At 48.0% G+C, this 13,584-nt stretch overlaps 5 protein-coding genes across 5 annotated transcripts; 3 read left to right on the top strand and 2 right to left on the bottom strand.

Annotated features, from left to right (window-relative positions):
- Positions 1 to 3: 3 nt before the first annotated feature.
- Positions 4 to 1,123, top strand: CNBD2690 (hypothetical protein; the record flags this gene model as incomplete). Its single annotated transcript, XM_770767.1, has 3 exons — positions 4 to 185; positions 256 to 1,018; positions 1,067 to 1,123. 3 exons carry the CDS (start codon positions 4 to 6, stop codon positions 1,121 to 1,123), a joined length of 1,002 nt encoding a protein of 333 aa, XP_775860.1.
- A 61-nt stretch (positions 1,124 to 1,184) lies between these two features.
- CNBD2680 (hypothetical protein) lies at positions 1,185 to 2,144 on the bottom strand (the record flags this gene model as incomplete). The annotated part of the gene is made up of 5 exons (XM_770766.1): positions 1,185 to 1,318; positions 1,380 to 1,501; positions 1,550 to 1,780; positions 1,997 to 2,061; positions 2,112 to 2,144. 5 exons carry the CDS (start codon positions 2,142 to 2,144, stop codon positions 1,185 to 1,187), a joined length of 585 nt encoding a protein of 194 aa, XP_775859.1.
- Positions 2,145 to 2,783: 639 nt separating this feature from the next.
- On the top strand, positions 2,784 to 6,536 carry CNBD2670 (hypothetical protein; the record flags this gene model as incomplete). The annotated part of the gene is made up of 13 exons (XM_770765.1): positions 2,784 to 2,826; positions 2,884 to 3,028; positions 3,080 to 3,532; positions 3,588 to 3,940; positions 4,022 to 4,124; positions 4,182 to 4,899; positions 4,962 to 5,240; positions 5,290 to 5,394; positions 5,451 to 5,569; positions 5,622 to 5,701; positions 5,767 to 5,926; positions 5,986 to 6,062; positions 6,127 to 6,536. 13 exons carry the CDS (start codon positions 2,784 to 2,786, stop codon positions 6,534 to 6,536), a joined length of 3,045 nt encoding a protein of 1,014 aa, XP_775858.1.
- A 360-nt stretch (positions 6,537 to 6,896) lies between these two features.
- Positions 6,897 to 9,706, top strand: CNBD2660 (hypothetical protein; the record flags this gene model as incomplete). Its single annotated transcript, XM_770764.1, has 8 exons — positions 6,897 to 7,031; positions 7,089 to 7,364; positions 7,430 to 7,789; positions 7,839 to 7,917; positions 7,964 to 8,476; positions 8,538 to 8,609; positions 8,661 to 8,956; positions 9,008 to 9,706. 8 exons carry the CDS (start codon positions 6,897 to 6,899, stop codon positions 9,704 to 9,706), a joined length of 2,430 nt encoding a protein of 809 aa, XP_775857.1.
- A 462-nt stretch (positions 9,707 to 10,168) lies between these two features.
- CNBD2650 (hypothetical protein) lies at positions 10,169 to 13,320 on the bottom strand (the record flags this gene model as incomplete). Its single annotated transcript, XM_770763.1, has 3 exons — positions 10,169 to 12,220; positions 12,270 to 12,857; positions 12,907 to 13,320. 3 exons carry the CDS (start codon positions 13,318 to 13,320, stop codon positions 10,169 to 10,171), a joined length of 3,054 nt encoding a protein of 1,017 aa, XP_775856.1.
- Between the last annotated feature and the right edge of the window lie 264 nt (positions 13,321 to 13,584).

The following is a 13,584-nucleotide window of genomic DNA, read 5'->3' as shown; positions in this document are numbered from 1 at the left end:
TTCATGTCTGCTACTAGCGACGAGCTCGTCCGTTTTTTCCCTTCGGCCACCCATGAAGCGCTCCCTATCTCCATCCGCATTCTCTCAACCTTGCGAAATCTCACTGGGCCTGGGAAAGGCAATGAGTTGAAATCAGAAGAGAGAGCAGCTTTGGTAGGAGTTGCGGCTGTGTTGGCATGTGAGCAGTGAGTGTTGCGCCAGCGATTTTTCCCTCTTTTCTATAACAAACACTAATACAGTCCTTGTTTTGCCCAGAATACAGTCAAAAGACTTGCCAGAGCAGTCGGCGCAAAAAGCAAGCTCTGTCAGCGCTTCCCATTTTCGTTCTGCTCTTAGCCTGTCTCGTAGACTCTTATCTCAGCAAGCATCGATGTCACCTCAAGACTCGAGGAATAAGCGAGGAGATTCCGAAGACGCTGCGAGTTTGTCCTCAGGAGGAGGTTTAACGACACAGGAAGTTCTGGCTCTGGTTACTCCCAAGACGAAGAGATACTCAGACTTCTCTCTGTCAGAAAGTCTAGCTAATAGGCCAGTGAGAGGAAGTCCATTAAGACAAAGCGTTGCCCGTGTAGCTTCCAGTGCTCCTAAAGGACAATTGGGACCAGAAGTTACACCGGGACGCTCCGAAACCGCTTCCACAAACCATAACACAGAGCTTACCCCGACAAAAAGTGCAAAATTCGTGAATCCCCGAGGAATTAATCTTGAGCACCCGCAAAGTTCTTCTATCCCACACGGCAAGAGAAAACGTAACGAGGATGCCTCCCCCTTCTTCGCTCTACGTCCTGCTATGTCTTCTGCTGCTTACCCATCACGCTCAGCGACAGAGACGAACAGGGTTAAAGGAATGGACACGGAGGACGGACAAAACTCATCATGGTTACGCCGCCTACCCGAGCCGCAGATTTCCAAAGTACAGCAACAAAGAACAAATGCAAAGAGAAGAAGGAACAAGAGGGATTGGACGTTTAGCGAGCACTGTGAAGAGTGGAAAGAAGGAAAAGTATCCGTTGACGAAGTAAGTTGGCTCCAGCCCTAATCCGCAGTTACTAACTGAATGATTCAGATAATGATTGAGTTGTCAGATTGGATGAAGAAGCAAGAGACAAATTCAGGTGGTTGACAGCATGCAAGAACGGTCATTAGACACATGCATAGTCACTACAATGCGATCTACTATCGAGCTACAAAGGCTTGCTAAGTATCACATAGTCCACTTCCTCACCATTTTCTGGCTCTTCTTCCGACATCCGAGTTGGGTCAATCTCATCGGCTTCAAATCCTTGACGCCTATAGAAGGACAGCGCGGAAGCATTGTCTTCATAGCTTTGTCAGTTGATCATGAGAGTAATGAGCGTGACACATTTATTACCACATACTTTTGAGGCATGTCAACATGATCTTCTCCATTTTCCTTAGCCGGCCAATATCTTCTAAAATCCCGATTAGTTGCTTTGCTATGCCTTGCTTTCGCACAGAGGGTCTAAGCTGTAATTCGTAACTTTACATGTTCAACTTCCCCGGAAAACATATCGTGGCAGGGACTTACCAGTACACCACCTCCGCGAGCTTCTCAGAGAGTGTTTCCTCCACGTCAAATCGAAATTCACAGAAGCCGAATAGTTCATGCTCTTGAATATCAATTTGTCGTTTTTTTGGAGGTACTTCATCACGTGTGTCCATTGGTGTCTCCCCGAGAACCAGTAAAAATCGCGAAGTCGGATCGAACATTTCTTCCTTTTTGGAAATCTCTGTGTAAGGGAAGCTTGAATTTGACTGTCTAGTGTGATCAAATCAACAAAAAAAAAATTCCGACATTATGCGATGAAGCCATACAAGCTTCTCATGTTGTGATCTAGTAATCTATACAGCACATCTTGACTTTGAAGGGTCAAAGAGGAAGGCGATAGAAGGCTGATTGTATATCTGGACGAGGAAAGCAGATTACGGTCATCCAATGGCATGTTGAAAATTTCCAACAGTTAACGTAACGCACCTTTGGCCATTGGGAAGCTTGTCAATAATCGGCAGGTGAGGTGCAAGAACAGTGGGCGATTTCTGCTTAGAGCTGGTAAGCAAATGTGATCAACCTCGATGTGAGCGGATCAGACAGCGCGAGAGAAGAGTTTTTGGGCATATATCATGGTGAAGAGGAACTGACGGCATTGGATGAGCGTATCTTGGATGTGGCCATTTGCTCCAAAGGACTCTGCAGGAGGACGAAGGGCGAGGGGGTGGGCAATATATAGGATAGTGGTATAATAATAATAAGAAGGGTAGGAAGTCGGCGCCGTCCGCTTGTGTTGTTGTCAATCATCATCATTCATCGGCGTCATGTTATTTGTACTTCTGTTCATCCTCGGCCCTGTGTTCATCTTTGTACAGTTCATCTCCCTCCGCAGACCAAGGTGCACATCAGTTCAACCACTGCATTTTCCATGGGTGAGTACTTCCACATTTCAGCTCTCTCTATACTGACACGACCCTCTCTTCAGACCCAGCGATCGCCAGAAGTAGGTACCTGTCTCATCCTGGGTTGGATACTACTGATCTACTGTCACATCGCAGGTCTCAATGATAAAATGTGAGGTATAGTGAACCCCAGGCACTCTTCTAACGCTCATTCTTCTTATTAGCTATGACCGCCGCAAAGCTGCAGCTCTTGAGCTTGAAAAGTAAGCCCCTCTTAAATCAATACACGTATAAAGAGCTCAATCTAGTCCAGGCAGGTCCTGTCCTCCGACACTGTCAAGATTTCAGCTATCATCGACCAGCTATGTGCAATGCTAAGCTCAAACAATTCGGCACTTCATACACGAAATGGCGGTCAGTGCAGAAGTGGCGGCGGTGATACACGATTAGACAAAGCTGATCCTTCAGCAGGCTTGATAGGATTAGCTGCTACTGCCATTGCTCTTGGGCAGGATGTGGCGCCATATCTAGGCCAAATTATCCCGCCAGTTCTGGCTTGCTTTCAAGACCCAGAAAGTAGACTACGTTATCACGCATGTGAAAGCCTGTATAACATGTAAGTTCCTCAATATCTCTCAAGTACGCAGTTGATATTCATCTTTACAAGAGCGAAAGTAAGCAAGGGAGAGATACTTGTGCACTTCAATGAAATCTTCGATGCCCTGTCGAAACTGTCGTCAGACTCGGAAATGTCCGTGAAAAACGGAGCAGAGTTACTCGATCGTCTCATGAAAGACATAGTAGCCGAAGCAGCGCCTAGCTATGTCTCCATCTATCCTGATAATCGTAACCCAAGCCTTTCTTTGGGGTCCACTGCCGGAAACCGATCATTGACGATGGATTCGAAGAGCCATGATGGCTATCAGGATATGAGGGACGCAGAGCACTTCGAAGATAACAGAGCATTTTCGCTCGAACGGTTTATCCCCCTGTTGTCGGAGAGGGTTTATGTCATCTCTCCTTTTACGAGGATGCACCTCGTTTCGTGGCTCATGGTTCTTGACTCCATTCCGGATCTAGAGCTTGTTGCGTGGCTCCCGGAATTCCTGGACGGTCTCTTGTAAGTTTGGCCAGACCGGATAGGCCCTCCAGGTTGCTAATAAAGAAAGAAACAGAAAATATCTCTCGGACAATAATGTGGACGTTAGACTTGCTGCCGAGAACGTGTTGGCTGAATTCCTTCGCGAAATCAAGTACATCGCCCAGGTTCAAGATAAACAAGCCGAAAATGAGCGCACCGCCAAGGACGCACGCGAGACTATTGAGAGCAAAAAACGGGAGATTGGATCCAAAGATGGATCGGTTTTCCAGAATGACTCCGAGTCCGAAGGAGGAGAAGTTCAAGGAGAGGCTGATGAAGAACACAACTGGGAAGGTGAGGGTTCGGGTGCATGGGTACCTGGCCAAGGAGTTTTGGTGGATCACGCGGCCATCATGGAAATTATAATACATAATCTGTCTTATGATGGTAAGCACATCCAAATCCCATGTCAGTGCTTTATGTTCGAGAACTAAGTCAATAACTCAGATGAGCTGGTGCAATCCACAGCTATGGAGTGGATATTGACATTTTTGGAATTTGCCCAGGACACCGTGGTTGCTTTTACTCCTCAAATCGTCCCTGCCATCCTGCCCAATTTGGCATCTTCTCAGTAAGTAGCATTTGCAGCACTGCCTTTATGAAAGCCAAAGCTTACTCAATTGATCAGTCCACAGATAAAGATGGCTGCATACGACACAAATTCCAGTCTATATCATGTGATCCAATCCATTGCCCTCCAAGTTCAGCGCCCACGTTCCTTAACAGAGGCCCCATATACAGCCCCCTTAGTTGGCACGAATTCGTCACTCGCTGGATCTCCGCCTTTATCGCTCACACTCACGTCTGCGTCGACCAAGAAAGACCCTATTATTGAAGTGAACGATAGCGCCAGGTCGCCCCCGGCGGCGCCGGTCAGCGATCCTCTTGAGGCTGCTACAGTACCGCCGGTTATCAATACCGTGTCTTCCCCTGTGACAGTGTCAGGAGGTATTGCTCAAAGAGGTCCGACTTCTAGCATGTTGACGAGCGGTCTTGGACATAAAACTAGACAATCGGCGACTATCTCTTTGCATCAAGTTTCGGAGCCAGTTACGCCGTCTTCTAACGATGCGCCGGCTATATCCATTGCAAATCCTGCCAAGGGCGCGAAAGTACAATCCGAAAATGCTTCGGCCACAGCGCCTCCAGTGCAACCTCTTACATTAACTTCCTCTCTCTTATCCCCCAAGGCTGAGACACAGCAGACGATGGAAGAAGATCAAGATCCATTTGATGTCAAAGAGACTGTAAACGTATTAACCTTGCAGTTTCTGAGTGATCACGCGGAAACCAGGATTGCGGCTTTAGAGTGGTTATTGATGCTGCATCTTAAAGCGCCTGATAAAGTGAGTCACCGTGAACCAGTTAGTTACCCATCAAAAGTATGAAAAGACTAATTTCTTGATAGATTCTGTCCCGGGATAGTGGGACATTCCCGGCGCTCCTTAAAACCCTTTCAGACCCTTCTGAAGACGTTGTGAAACATGACCTTCAACTTTTGGCTCAGATATCCTCCTCCTCTGAAGACTCATATTTCACTTCTTTTATGATCAAGGTACTGGAGCTATTCAGCACGGACAGACGATTGCTTGAGCAAAGAGGAAGTCTGATCATCAGGCAATTGTGTTTACATCTGAACGCAGAAAGAATTTTCAGGACAATTGCTGAAATTTTGGAAAAGGACGATGTGAGTAGTGTAGAAAGCTATCAAGAGCTGTCACTCATGAAAAAGTCAGGACTTGGAGTTTGCAAGCATGATGGTAGTCAAATTGAACATGATCTTGATAACATCACCGGAATTAGGAGATTTCAGACGGCGACTGAAGAACCTTGACTCTAGAGTACACCATTTGTTCTTGCTACTACGGACTTAGAGCTAATTTCAGTCTCACCTTAGGATGGCCAAATGCTATTTTCATCTTTGTATCGTTCCTGGTGTCATAACGCGGTAGCTGCGTTTTCGCTGTGTCTTTTAGCCCAGGCTTATGAGCATGCCTCGAACTTGCTCCAAATATTGTGAGTGTCCCAGGCTGTATATAATCGACGAGAGTTTGACCAAAATCTACAGTGCCGATCTCGAACTTACAGTTCAGTTACTTGTTCAAATAGATAAGCTTGTCATGCTCATTGAATCACCAGTTTTCACGTGTACCTATATCCATTCTTTTGTGTCGCCTCATCTAAATGAAGCTGATGGGTGCCACTTCCTTTAGATCTCCGTCTGCAGCTTCTTGAACCCGACAAATACCCATGGCTTTCTAAATGCCTTTATGGTCTTCTCATGATTCTGCCTCAGAGTACGGCGTTCATATCTCTGAGAGCTAGGCTACAAGTCGTTCACTCATCTGGCTATGTACCTACTACCACCAAACCGTGAGTGGCTATGTTATTCCAGGACGTGAAGGGTCCTCTGATGCCCAATGGTGGCACAGACCATCTACCGCGGCTTTCGGACCGACTCGATCAAAAATAGGCAAAGATGAGATCAGATGGCAGGAACTTCTTTCTCGTGAGCATTGAATTGTTCGACTTCTCCACCTGACGAAATTTTGCTAACTGCGGTATGATACAAGATTTTCGCAATGTTCAAAACCGGCACGAAAAGGCACGCCGCCAACTCAATTCGACCGACATTGGATCCACTCAGGGATCTATGCACTACCCCTCTCCTTTTCAGAACTATTCTTCCAACACATCTGTGCCTGGCCCATCCGCTGTTGGCTCTTCCTCTAAAGGCACGACAAGGAAGAAGGCTACGACTACAACATCCAACTCAAAACAAGGGAGTACAGATATTCGCTCGGGCACATCACCCCTCAACCCGAAAAGAGGGGCGTCCAATTCAACAAATGGGACTGGTTTAGTGAGTTTGGGGGGCGCTGTGGCCAGTATGAACGCTACGCAGGGTCTTGGTATAAGACCAACGAGCCCAGGCAGGAAAAGGATTTTGGGTGGATTGAGGAAGGGTGGAAGCAGGGATTAGATGATGTGGTTGCCATATTTTTTATGTTGTCAAATATGTGAGAGACAAATACGCCACAATGACTGCTGTAATAGACCTCCTATTTTTGCTATTCTTGTTTAGGATGAACCATGCAGGGTTGTGGGGTTGGGGTGAGATGGTTTATGTTCAAATTGCCGGCTTGTCGTTCCGTTTGTTCCCGTTACAGCTTGTCGTCGTTTTCATTACCTCCACCGCTGCCCGTCGCCCGCGCGCTGCCTGTTTCCTGCCAGTCATACTTCCATTATTATTGTCCACTTCGCATTTTTACTCTCTGCGCTATTCCCATTCCCTTGCTCTTCCGCCCCTGCTCTCCCCAATTCTGACCGTCTTGTCCCATCCATGTCAGCGTGTACCGTGACTTTTGTCTTCGATTCCGCTCTTCCCCTACAGCAATACACCAAGCTCGTGCAACCAGATGGTGTAATTTATAAACTTATACAACGCCTAGAAGAGAAGCATGGAGGAAATCATTACGTGCGTATTTAATCCTTCAGCTTCCCTTGGTTGTTCTTCACCTGACCATGTTACCAGTTACACGTCTCCGTCCTCATCACCCCTCCGACGTCGTCGAACCGGTCAATAAAGAAAAGTATGAGCAAAGCTTTTAGATCAGAGTATGGTTCGGCATCGACTTTTCTTGCTGCCCTCCCAAAGCTATCCGTGCTGTTCCCGCCGAGAAGTTTAACTCCTCATCATTGGCCGCAATTCGACCCTCGTATCTTGCCCTCCGAGACTCGAGCTAAAGATGTCAAGAGGAAGCGCAGCGAGGATGTCCGTATCTTGGATGGTGTTGTGGGTGGATTGGAGGTGAGTCCACAAATCATGGATATAGGTCAGAGGAGCTAAGTGTCACAACTGTGCAATTGTGACAGCTTCTTGAACGCCCTCAGCCCATTCACGGACCATCTCCATCACAAGCATACATGTCCCTTACACCCAACACATCTGCCCCATTACTTGAATACATCTGCACACCTTCAAACGCCATGCAAGATTCTCCTCTACAGCGATATTTGGTGATGGTTTCCATGGCTACTAGTGCTCCTTCGCCTTCATACGACGGCAGCGTAGACGTTTTTGCTCATTACAACTGGGACTCTATCTGGGATGGACGAGGGTGGGCGGCACTGGAGCAGGAATGCAAAAAAGGAAATGTAAAGTGCTCCTGCATCATCGCAGGCGTAACTGGAAATGAGAACCGGGCGAAGAAGATAAAGGAATTGTGTGAAGCTGTGAGAGGAACTCATACAAACGTTGCCGAATACTAATAATAAGTTTCAGGTGGCTGAACATGTTGATGAAGCATGGTTCAAGGTACCCCCCACTGTGGAGCTAGTTCTCTCAGGGTTTGTCATTGAAGGTAAAGACACCATGCACTTGCAGACGACAACTGAGTTGTTTTTTAGCCGACAATACTTATACTCCCCCAAGGGACATGGCCTCCACGACTGCTGAACCAACTACTGCGCCAGTCTCTCTTCCCCCCGCGAACAAACCCGATATAAGAGTCTTACAGCAAGCTCTTTCCCAATCACAAAGCCGTTCCAGCCTTGAGGCCGGCCTTGGCAGCTCATTCAACCCTGCTACGTTATCCAAAATGGATCCTCAACTTATTGCTAGCATGCTGACTGCGATCAAGGCTCAGAATGAACAGCAAGGTGTGGGAGATCAACGACGGAGCCAGGTGCAACAGTTACTGGAGATGCAGCAAAAAGTTCTCGCCGCCAAAGCTGCACAAAGTAGAGGAAAAAATGGCCAAGGAGAAACTGTTATGGCTGCGATTCAGCAACAGCGAGCCCAACAGGCTCAAGCTTCAGGTCAGCCAACGCAAGTCCATTCTGTCCAACCAAGGTCTCAGACTATATGGTCAGGTGCAATTGTCTGGGGAGCCCCAGGAGGTAGCGGATCGAATGCTTCCGGTGAGCACTGACGCCTTTTTCTTATTCCCGGCAAGGCACTCTCATTGACAGAAGAGGCAAGGCTCTGTAGGTGTCGAGGCACAACTGTTCAGCGGCATTCCCGATTCTGTCATGGTATCTCACTGGCCCAAAGGTATGTTATAAGCTAGCAAAACTTCTTTGCTTATTCACTTTCTGCCATTAGAGCTTCTTTTACGAAATCTTGCTATCATTCACCTCCCATCTCTGACGGAATACGCCAAAGAAAATTCCTGCCCCATCATTGCATTTATGCCCAGCGACAAAACGCCAAGTGGCACAACCCCCAACCCTGGTATGATCCATTACAATCAACTTGGCACGAGTCTCAATGCGAAGAGCAACATGGTGGTCATTCCATTTCCTTCCATTGGGCCTGATCGAGGACTTCTAATCTTCTCCGCTCCTGTGGGCGGAACCTCAGCAGGCAGAGGTTTTAGATTGATGGGGATAGCGTGTGTGGTAAGTGATCCATTTGAGTTTGGCAGATGAAGTGTTCTGATCAGTTAGTAGCATGTATCCTTCCCTCCCCTGCAAATGGTAAATCCTCGTGCTGCGCCTACTACCATGGATCCTCGGCGTGCCCCTGTCAATACTTCTACGTTGCAGCAACCGCCGACTGGCACATCCCAGAATCAACAATTCCGTCCTTCTCCCGTTTTACAACAAGATTTAGTCAATCAGTTTAATCAGGGGCAGAGCCAAGGGCAAGCAACGCCAGCGGCTCAGTTTGCCGCGTTGATGCAGCAGCAAGCTCAAGCTCAGTCTCAAACTCAGTCTCGGGTATTACAGTCTCAGCCACCTCAATTGACTCCGCAGGGACAGAACCCGCCCATCAACTCATCGTTACCTCATCCCCAAAGTACAACTCGAGGTATCACCTTTCAACAATATCAGCAGATTCTATCACATGCTCAAAAACTGGGCATTGTACTTCCAGCTTTTGACTACACTAGTATACCGCAAGACAAGTTGCAAACTCTCATTAACGGGTTGAAAATGGCTGAGATGAAGCAGCGTCAGCACGCTCAAGCGCAGCAAGCACAGGCTCAGCAACAACAACAGCAACAACAACAGCAACAGCAACAGCAACAAGAGCAGATACAAGCGCAAATGGCTCAAATGCAGCAAATGATGGCGCAGCAGTCTCAGAGCGGACAGGGAACTTCTGGCGCGGGGATAGGATTGCGGAATTTCCAACCGGGACCGTAGCGTTGATACGTTGAAGGGAGATTGTCAGGAAACGAAACTGCAGTCCAATTAAGACTGTCGAGAAACAAGACTGCAACCCAGTCAAGAAGGGAAAGGAGGGTTCTCTAGGATGAAAATGGGCTATAGATATTTTCAATACTGTTGATTTCTTATTGTTCGTATCTCGGCATGACTAGGTTGTACCACTTGTACAGATACCAAATGTCACCATTGTAGAGCTCCATTAATTCTGCACCTTTTCTCACATTGAGACATTTTGGTATCGTGTCAGATTGACATCTTGCCGGAATGATTCTCACTTACATTGTCCATTACCAAATAAAGATGGGGTGGACGAATTGGGACGATGCGCATATTATTGGCCGGGTACGAATCGATACTACTAATCATATGATTGTGCATAACAATTATCAAGTATAATGAATATTAATTTAAGCCTTTTGCGTTATAGTGCCTACTTTTTCAGGCCATTCCTCGAATCCTGCCTTCGCTCCTGGCCAGGCCGATTTTCATCCACTTTACATTTCCTCCGTTTGCGACGACCTCTTCGATTTCTCCTTCCTGCTCACCAGCTTCCAATCTTTCTCTGACAATCTTTACTAGGCTTCGACTCTCAAAAGCTGGCACGTCCGCATCTCTGGTACCGACTGTCACATGCAGATATGTTTTCGTGGCCTGTGGTAACACGCTATCCAGATCGGGACATAAAGATGGCGAAGCAGCGCCATCTGGTTCATCTGGTGTAGGACTGATCACGGGTGACAAGCCAGAGAGGCAAAATGCCATAGTACGATCATCCCATACAAGGTGGGTGAGAGAAAATGAATAGAGCGGGGGGTACTTGGAAGTGGCGATGGATTTGCAAGTCTCCCATAGAATCTCTTCTGGCCCAGGAGACTGAGCAAGCTCTGAGTCATCCCTACCTTCACGTGCTCCAGTCCTATTTCTAACTTCCATTTCAGCCTTTACGTTATTCTCATGCGATAGAGTAACGTGTGGTTTAGCAGTAATCCTCCCACGTTTATACAACTCGTCCAAGAACGACCAAGCACTTTGACCTTTTTCAGTATCTCTAAAGGGTTCGATAGCTCCGCAGGCGAGTTCGTAAAGATTTATTTCTGGAGCCACAGCAAAGTAGCGAGTAGACCTGCCCTGCCGAGCTACGGGATGATATGGTGTAGTCGTCTTGTACAGACTTGCGGCTTCTAGGCCTTGGTTGATGTCATCTTCCGATGGCATCGTTAAACCGAGAGATTTCATAAGACCTCGTACAACCTTTGTTAATGTAACCTTGGCGCTGTCCATCACACTGACGCTGATGATATCCTCAAAGATGGCAGGATCAGGTGGTGTATAGTCTCGAATGAACCTGCCTACCACCGCCTCGTGCTCCGCATCAAGGGTAGGATCAGGCCTCAGAGTCTGATGGTTTTCTCCACGGGCAACCACCCGATCAGAAAGAATGCGAAGAAGGCGGTAATACGGGAAGGTATCAAGGTCCCAAGTGACACAGATAAGACGGGTATCGAATTTTTGAAGCTTTTTGTCTTCTGCGATCTTGGCGAGTTCGTCGTAATGCTTGGGGATATGATTACATCTGTCTGCAAAAACGACGTCGTACGTGGCAAGGAGATCCGTCACGTTTTTGATGAAAGTAGGTGCGGTCCTTTTAGCGGTAATGTCATCGCTCTGCGTATGGGCCAAACCAAATATTCTAGAAAGGGCGACACCCAATAGGGTTTTACCTGTAAGAACGTTAGATTTGATTCTGCCGTTTGGAAAAAAGGGCATCTTACCGCAACCAGGAATAGCAGCAGGTACTACGATCCACTTTTTTGGTAGGCCATCCCGATCGCCAGCCCTTTGCTCCTTATCAATCTTGCCCGCCCTCGCATCATCCCACTTTTTCTTGCCGTCTTCCTCGGCCCATTTCAAAAACCTTTCTCGGACTCTAATTACCCCACGGTTATAATCTTCAAATAGTTCGGGCTCTTTCTTCATCATTTCGCCCACCCATGTAGAGTAAAGTTTGACCTCTGGCCTCTTCGCCCGAGAACGTACTTTTTTCCAAATTTCTTCTCTTTTTTGGGGATTAGTGTTCTCCAACAGAGGTAACATGACACGGGTTATCTCGCGGAACTGGCGATAGAGAAGATATGGTTCTTCAAACTTGATTTTGAAGAAAAACGGAGAGTTGGCTCGATATGGAGGCGCGCCCTGGCTCATGCCATCTTGCCCATTTTTAACCGTACAGCGAACTACAAAACCTTCAATCATTTCACCTTCCCAGGTGCCGCTTTGTGCCAGATCGGCTGTGAAGGACTTGACTTGTTCGAGGGTTTCGAGCTGGATATATTTGGTCTGAATGAATCCAAACTCTTTTGCAAATGCCGCCACATCAGATGGTGAGGAAGTGGAAAAGTGCGGGGTGTTTGAATTGAGGCCGTGGAGGTGAAGTCCCGTCCAATGCTCAGGAGTGGCTATCACGTGCTCTTCAAATGAGTCGTCACAAAGCTAGATGTGGTTAGCCCTAATTGAGGAAAGGAGGCTTTGACCGGCTTACCTCAAGCACTGCAGTCAAGTTTTTCTCCCAGAGTTTTTGTGCCAACTCTTCCTCTGTTTTCCCGCTGGATTCCAACGTCCGTTTTAACCACCGTCTTCCGACCTCTGCGTGTTGCTGTGCCTCCTCATTCTCCTTTATCTCCTTCTTTTCCTCAGCTGCAGTAATCTGAGCGCTGTCCTCCGACTTGCCCTCATTTATCACCTTTTGTGCATATTTCAAAGCAGCCTTCTCGGCCTTTTTCAAAGCGTTCTTTGAGAGTGATTGATTCGCTTGCGATTGTTCGAGAGTAAGGTCTTTAAAATGTTTATCAAGGGATCCAACTGTCGGAGGAAAAGACGGTATGGTGCGAATTTGACTGATTTCTGGTCCCAAGGCCGAGTCTCCGCATTTTTGGGCAGGCTTTTCCTTGTCGATTAGTTTCTCTGAACCAGACAAATCGACGCCTTCAGCAGCTGTGGTGGTGCCAAGGGAATGCTTGGAGGCCACAATGAGATGGGTGGGAGAAAGCGCAGATATGAGGATCAGGCAACCATTGGATTTGAGCGTAAGATAGTACGGTCCCTGGGTGTGTTGTTTCATCGCGTCCCACTGTCTGTGTGTCAGCAAAGCGCATAGCGTAGAGCGCTGCAAGGCCCACCTCAGTCCATGAGACTTCGCCAGTATTAAAGAACTTGTCGTAGCCTCTGAGTACTATTCTCTCCCTGGGCGCATCTGGGTCACTTCCGATCTGGCCGGAACATGCTTCCAAAGGAGGTACAGGGTCTCCTTCCAGTACTTCTTCGGTAAACAAGCCTCTAGCAAGAGTGGGAAATACGAGGGACTTTTTGAAGTACATATGCTCTGTCATCTTCCAGCTCGTTATGAGCCGGTCTCTGGCATGCTCATTCTGCCCGTGGGCGTACAGAGCTGCTGGGTATCGATGTACGGTGGTCCTGATGGCCTTGGGGTCTGTGGCGTGGAGGTCGCGGAGGGCACTAAGGAGACGGGGGGTGCTCTCCGGGTGCTTCGACGCGTAGGTGCTGGGCTGGGGCGGGGGCGGGGCGGGGGACATGGCGGCGGGCGAGTCAGCAAACGACCGTTGCACGACCAGTTCACATAAATATTACAGGAACGAGCAAGAATCTTCCCCTCCCCTCGCCTCCACTCTGTCCCGATCCACCGGACATCTCCCCTCTCCGTCTTCGGGACGCTGACTGTAGCGGTCTGTGCGCACCTCTTTGCCGCAGAGCCGCATCCCCATTCTCATCCACACCGCTTCTTTCTTCCTCTCTTTCTCCTTCTTCCCTCCTCGTCCACACCCTCCCTTTCGACATTC

The sequence above is a fragment of the Cryptococcus neoformans genome, chromosome 4, assembly GCF_000149385.1.
Source record: "Cryptococcus neoformans var. neoformans B-3501A chromosome 4, whole genome shotgun sequence".
In the NCBI taxonomy this organism is placed as follows: Eukaryota; Fungi; Basidiomycota; class Tremellomycetes; order Tremellales; family Cryptococcaceae; genus Cryptococcus; species Cryptococcus deneoformans.
The sequence above is the reverse complement of the archived record's forward strand: the minus strand, read 5'-3'. Positions and strand labels throughout refer to the sequence as shown.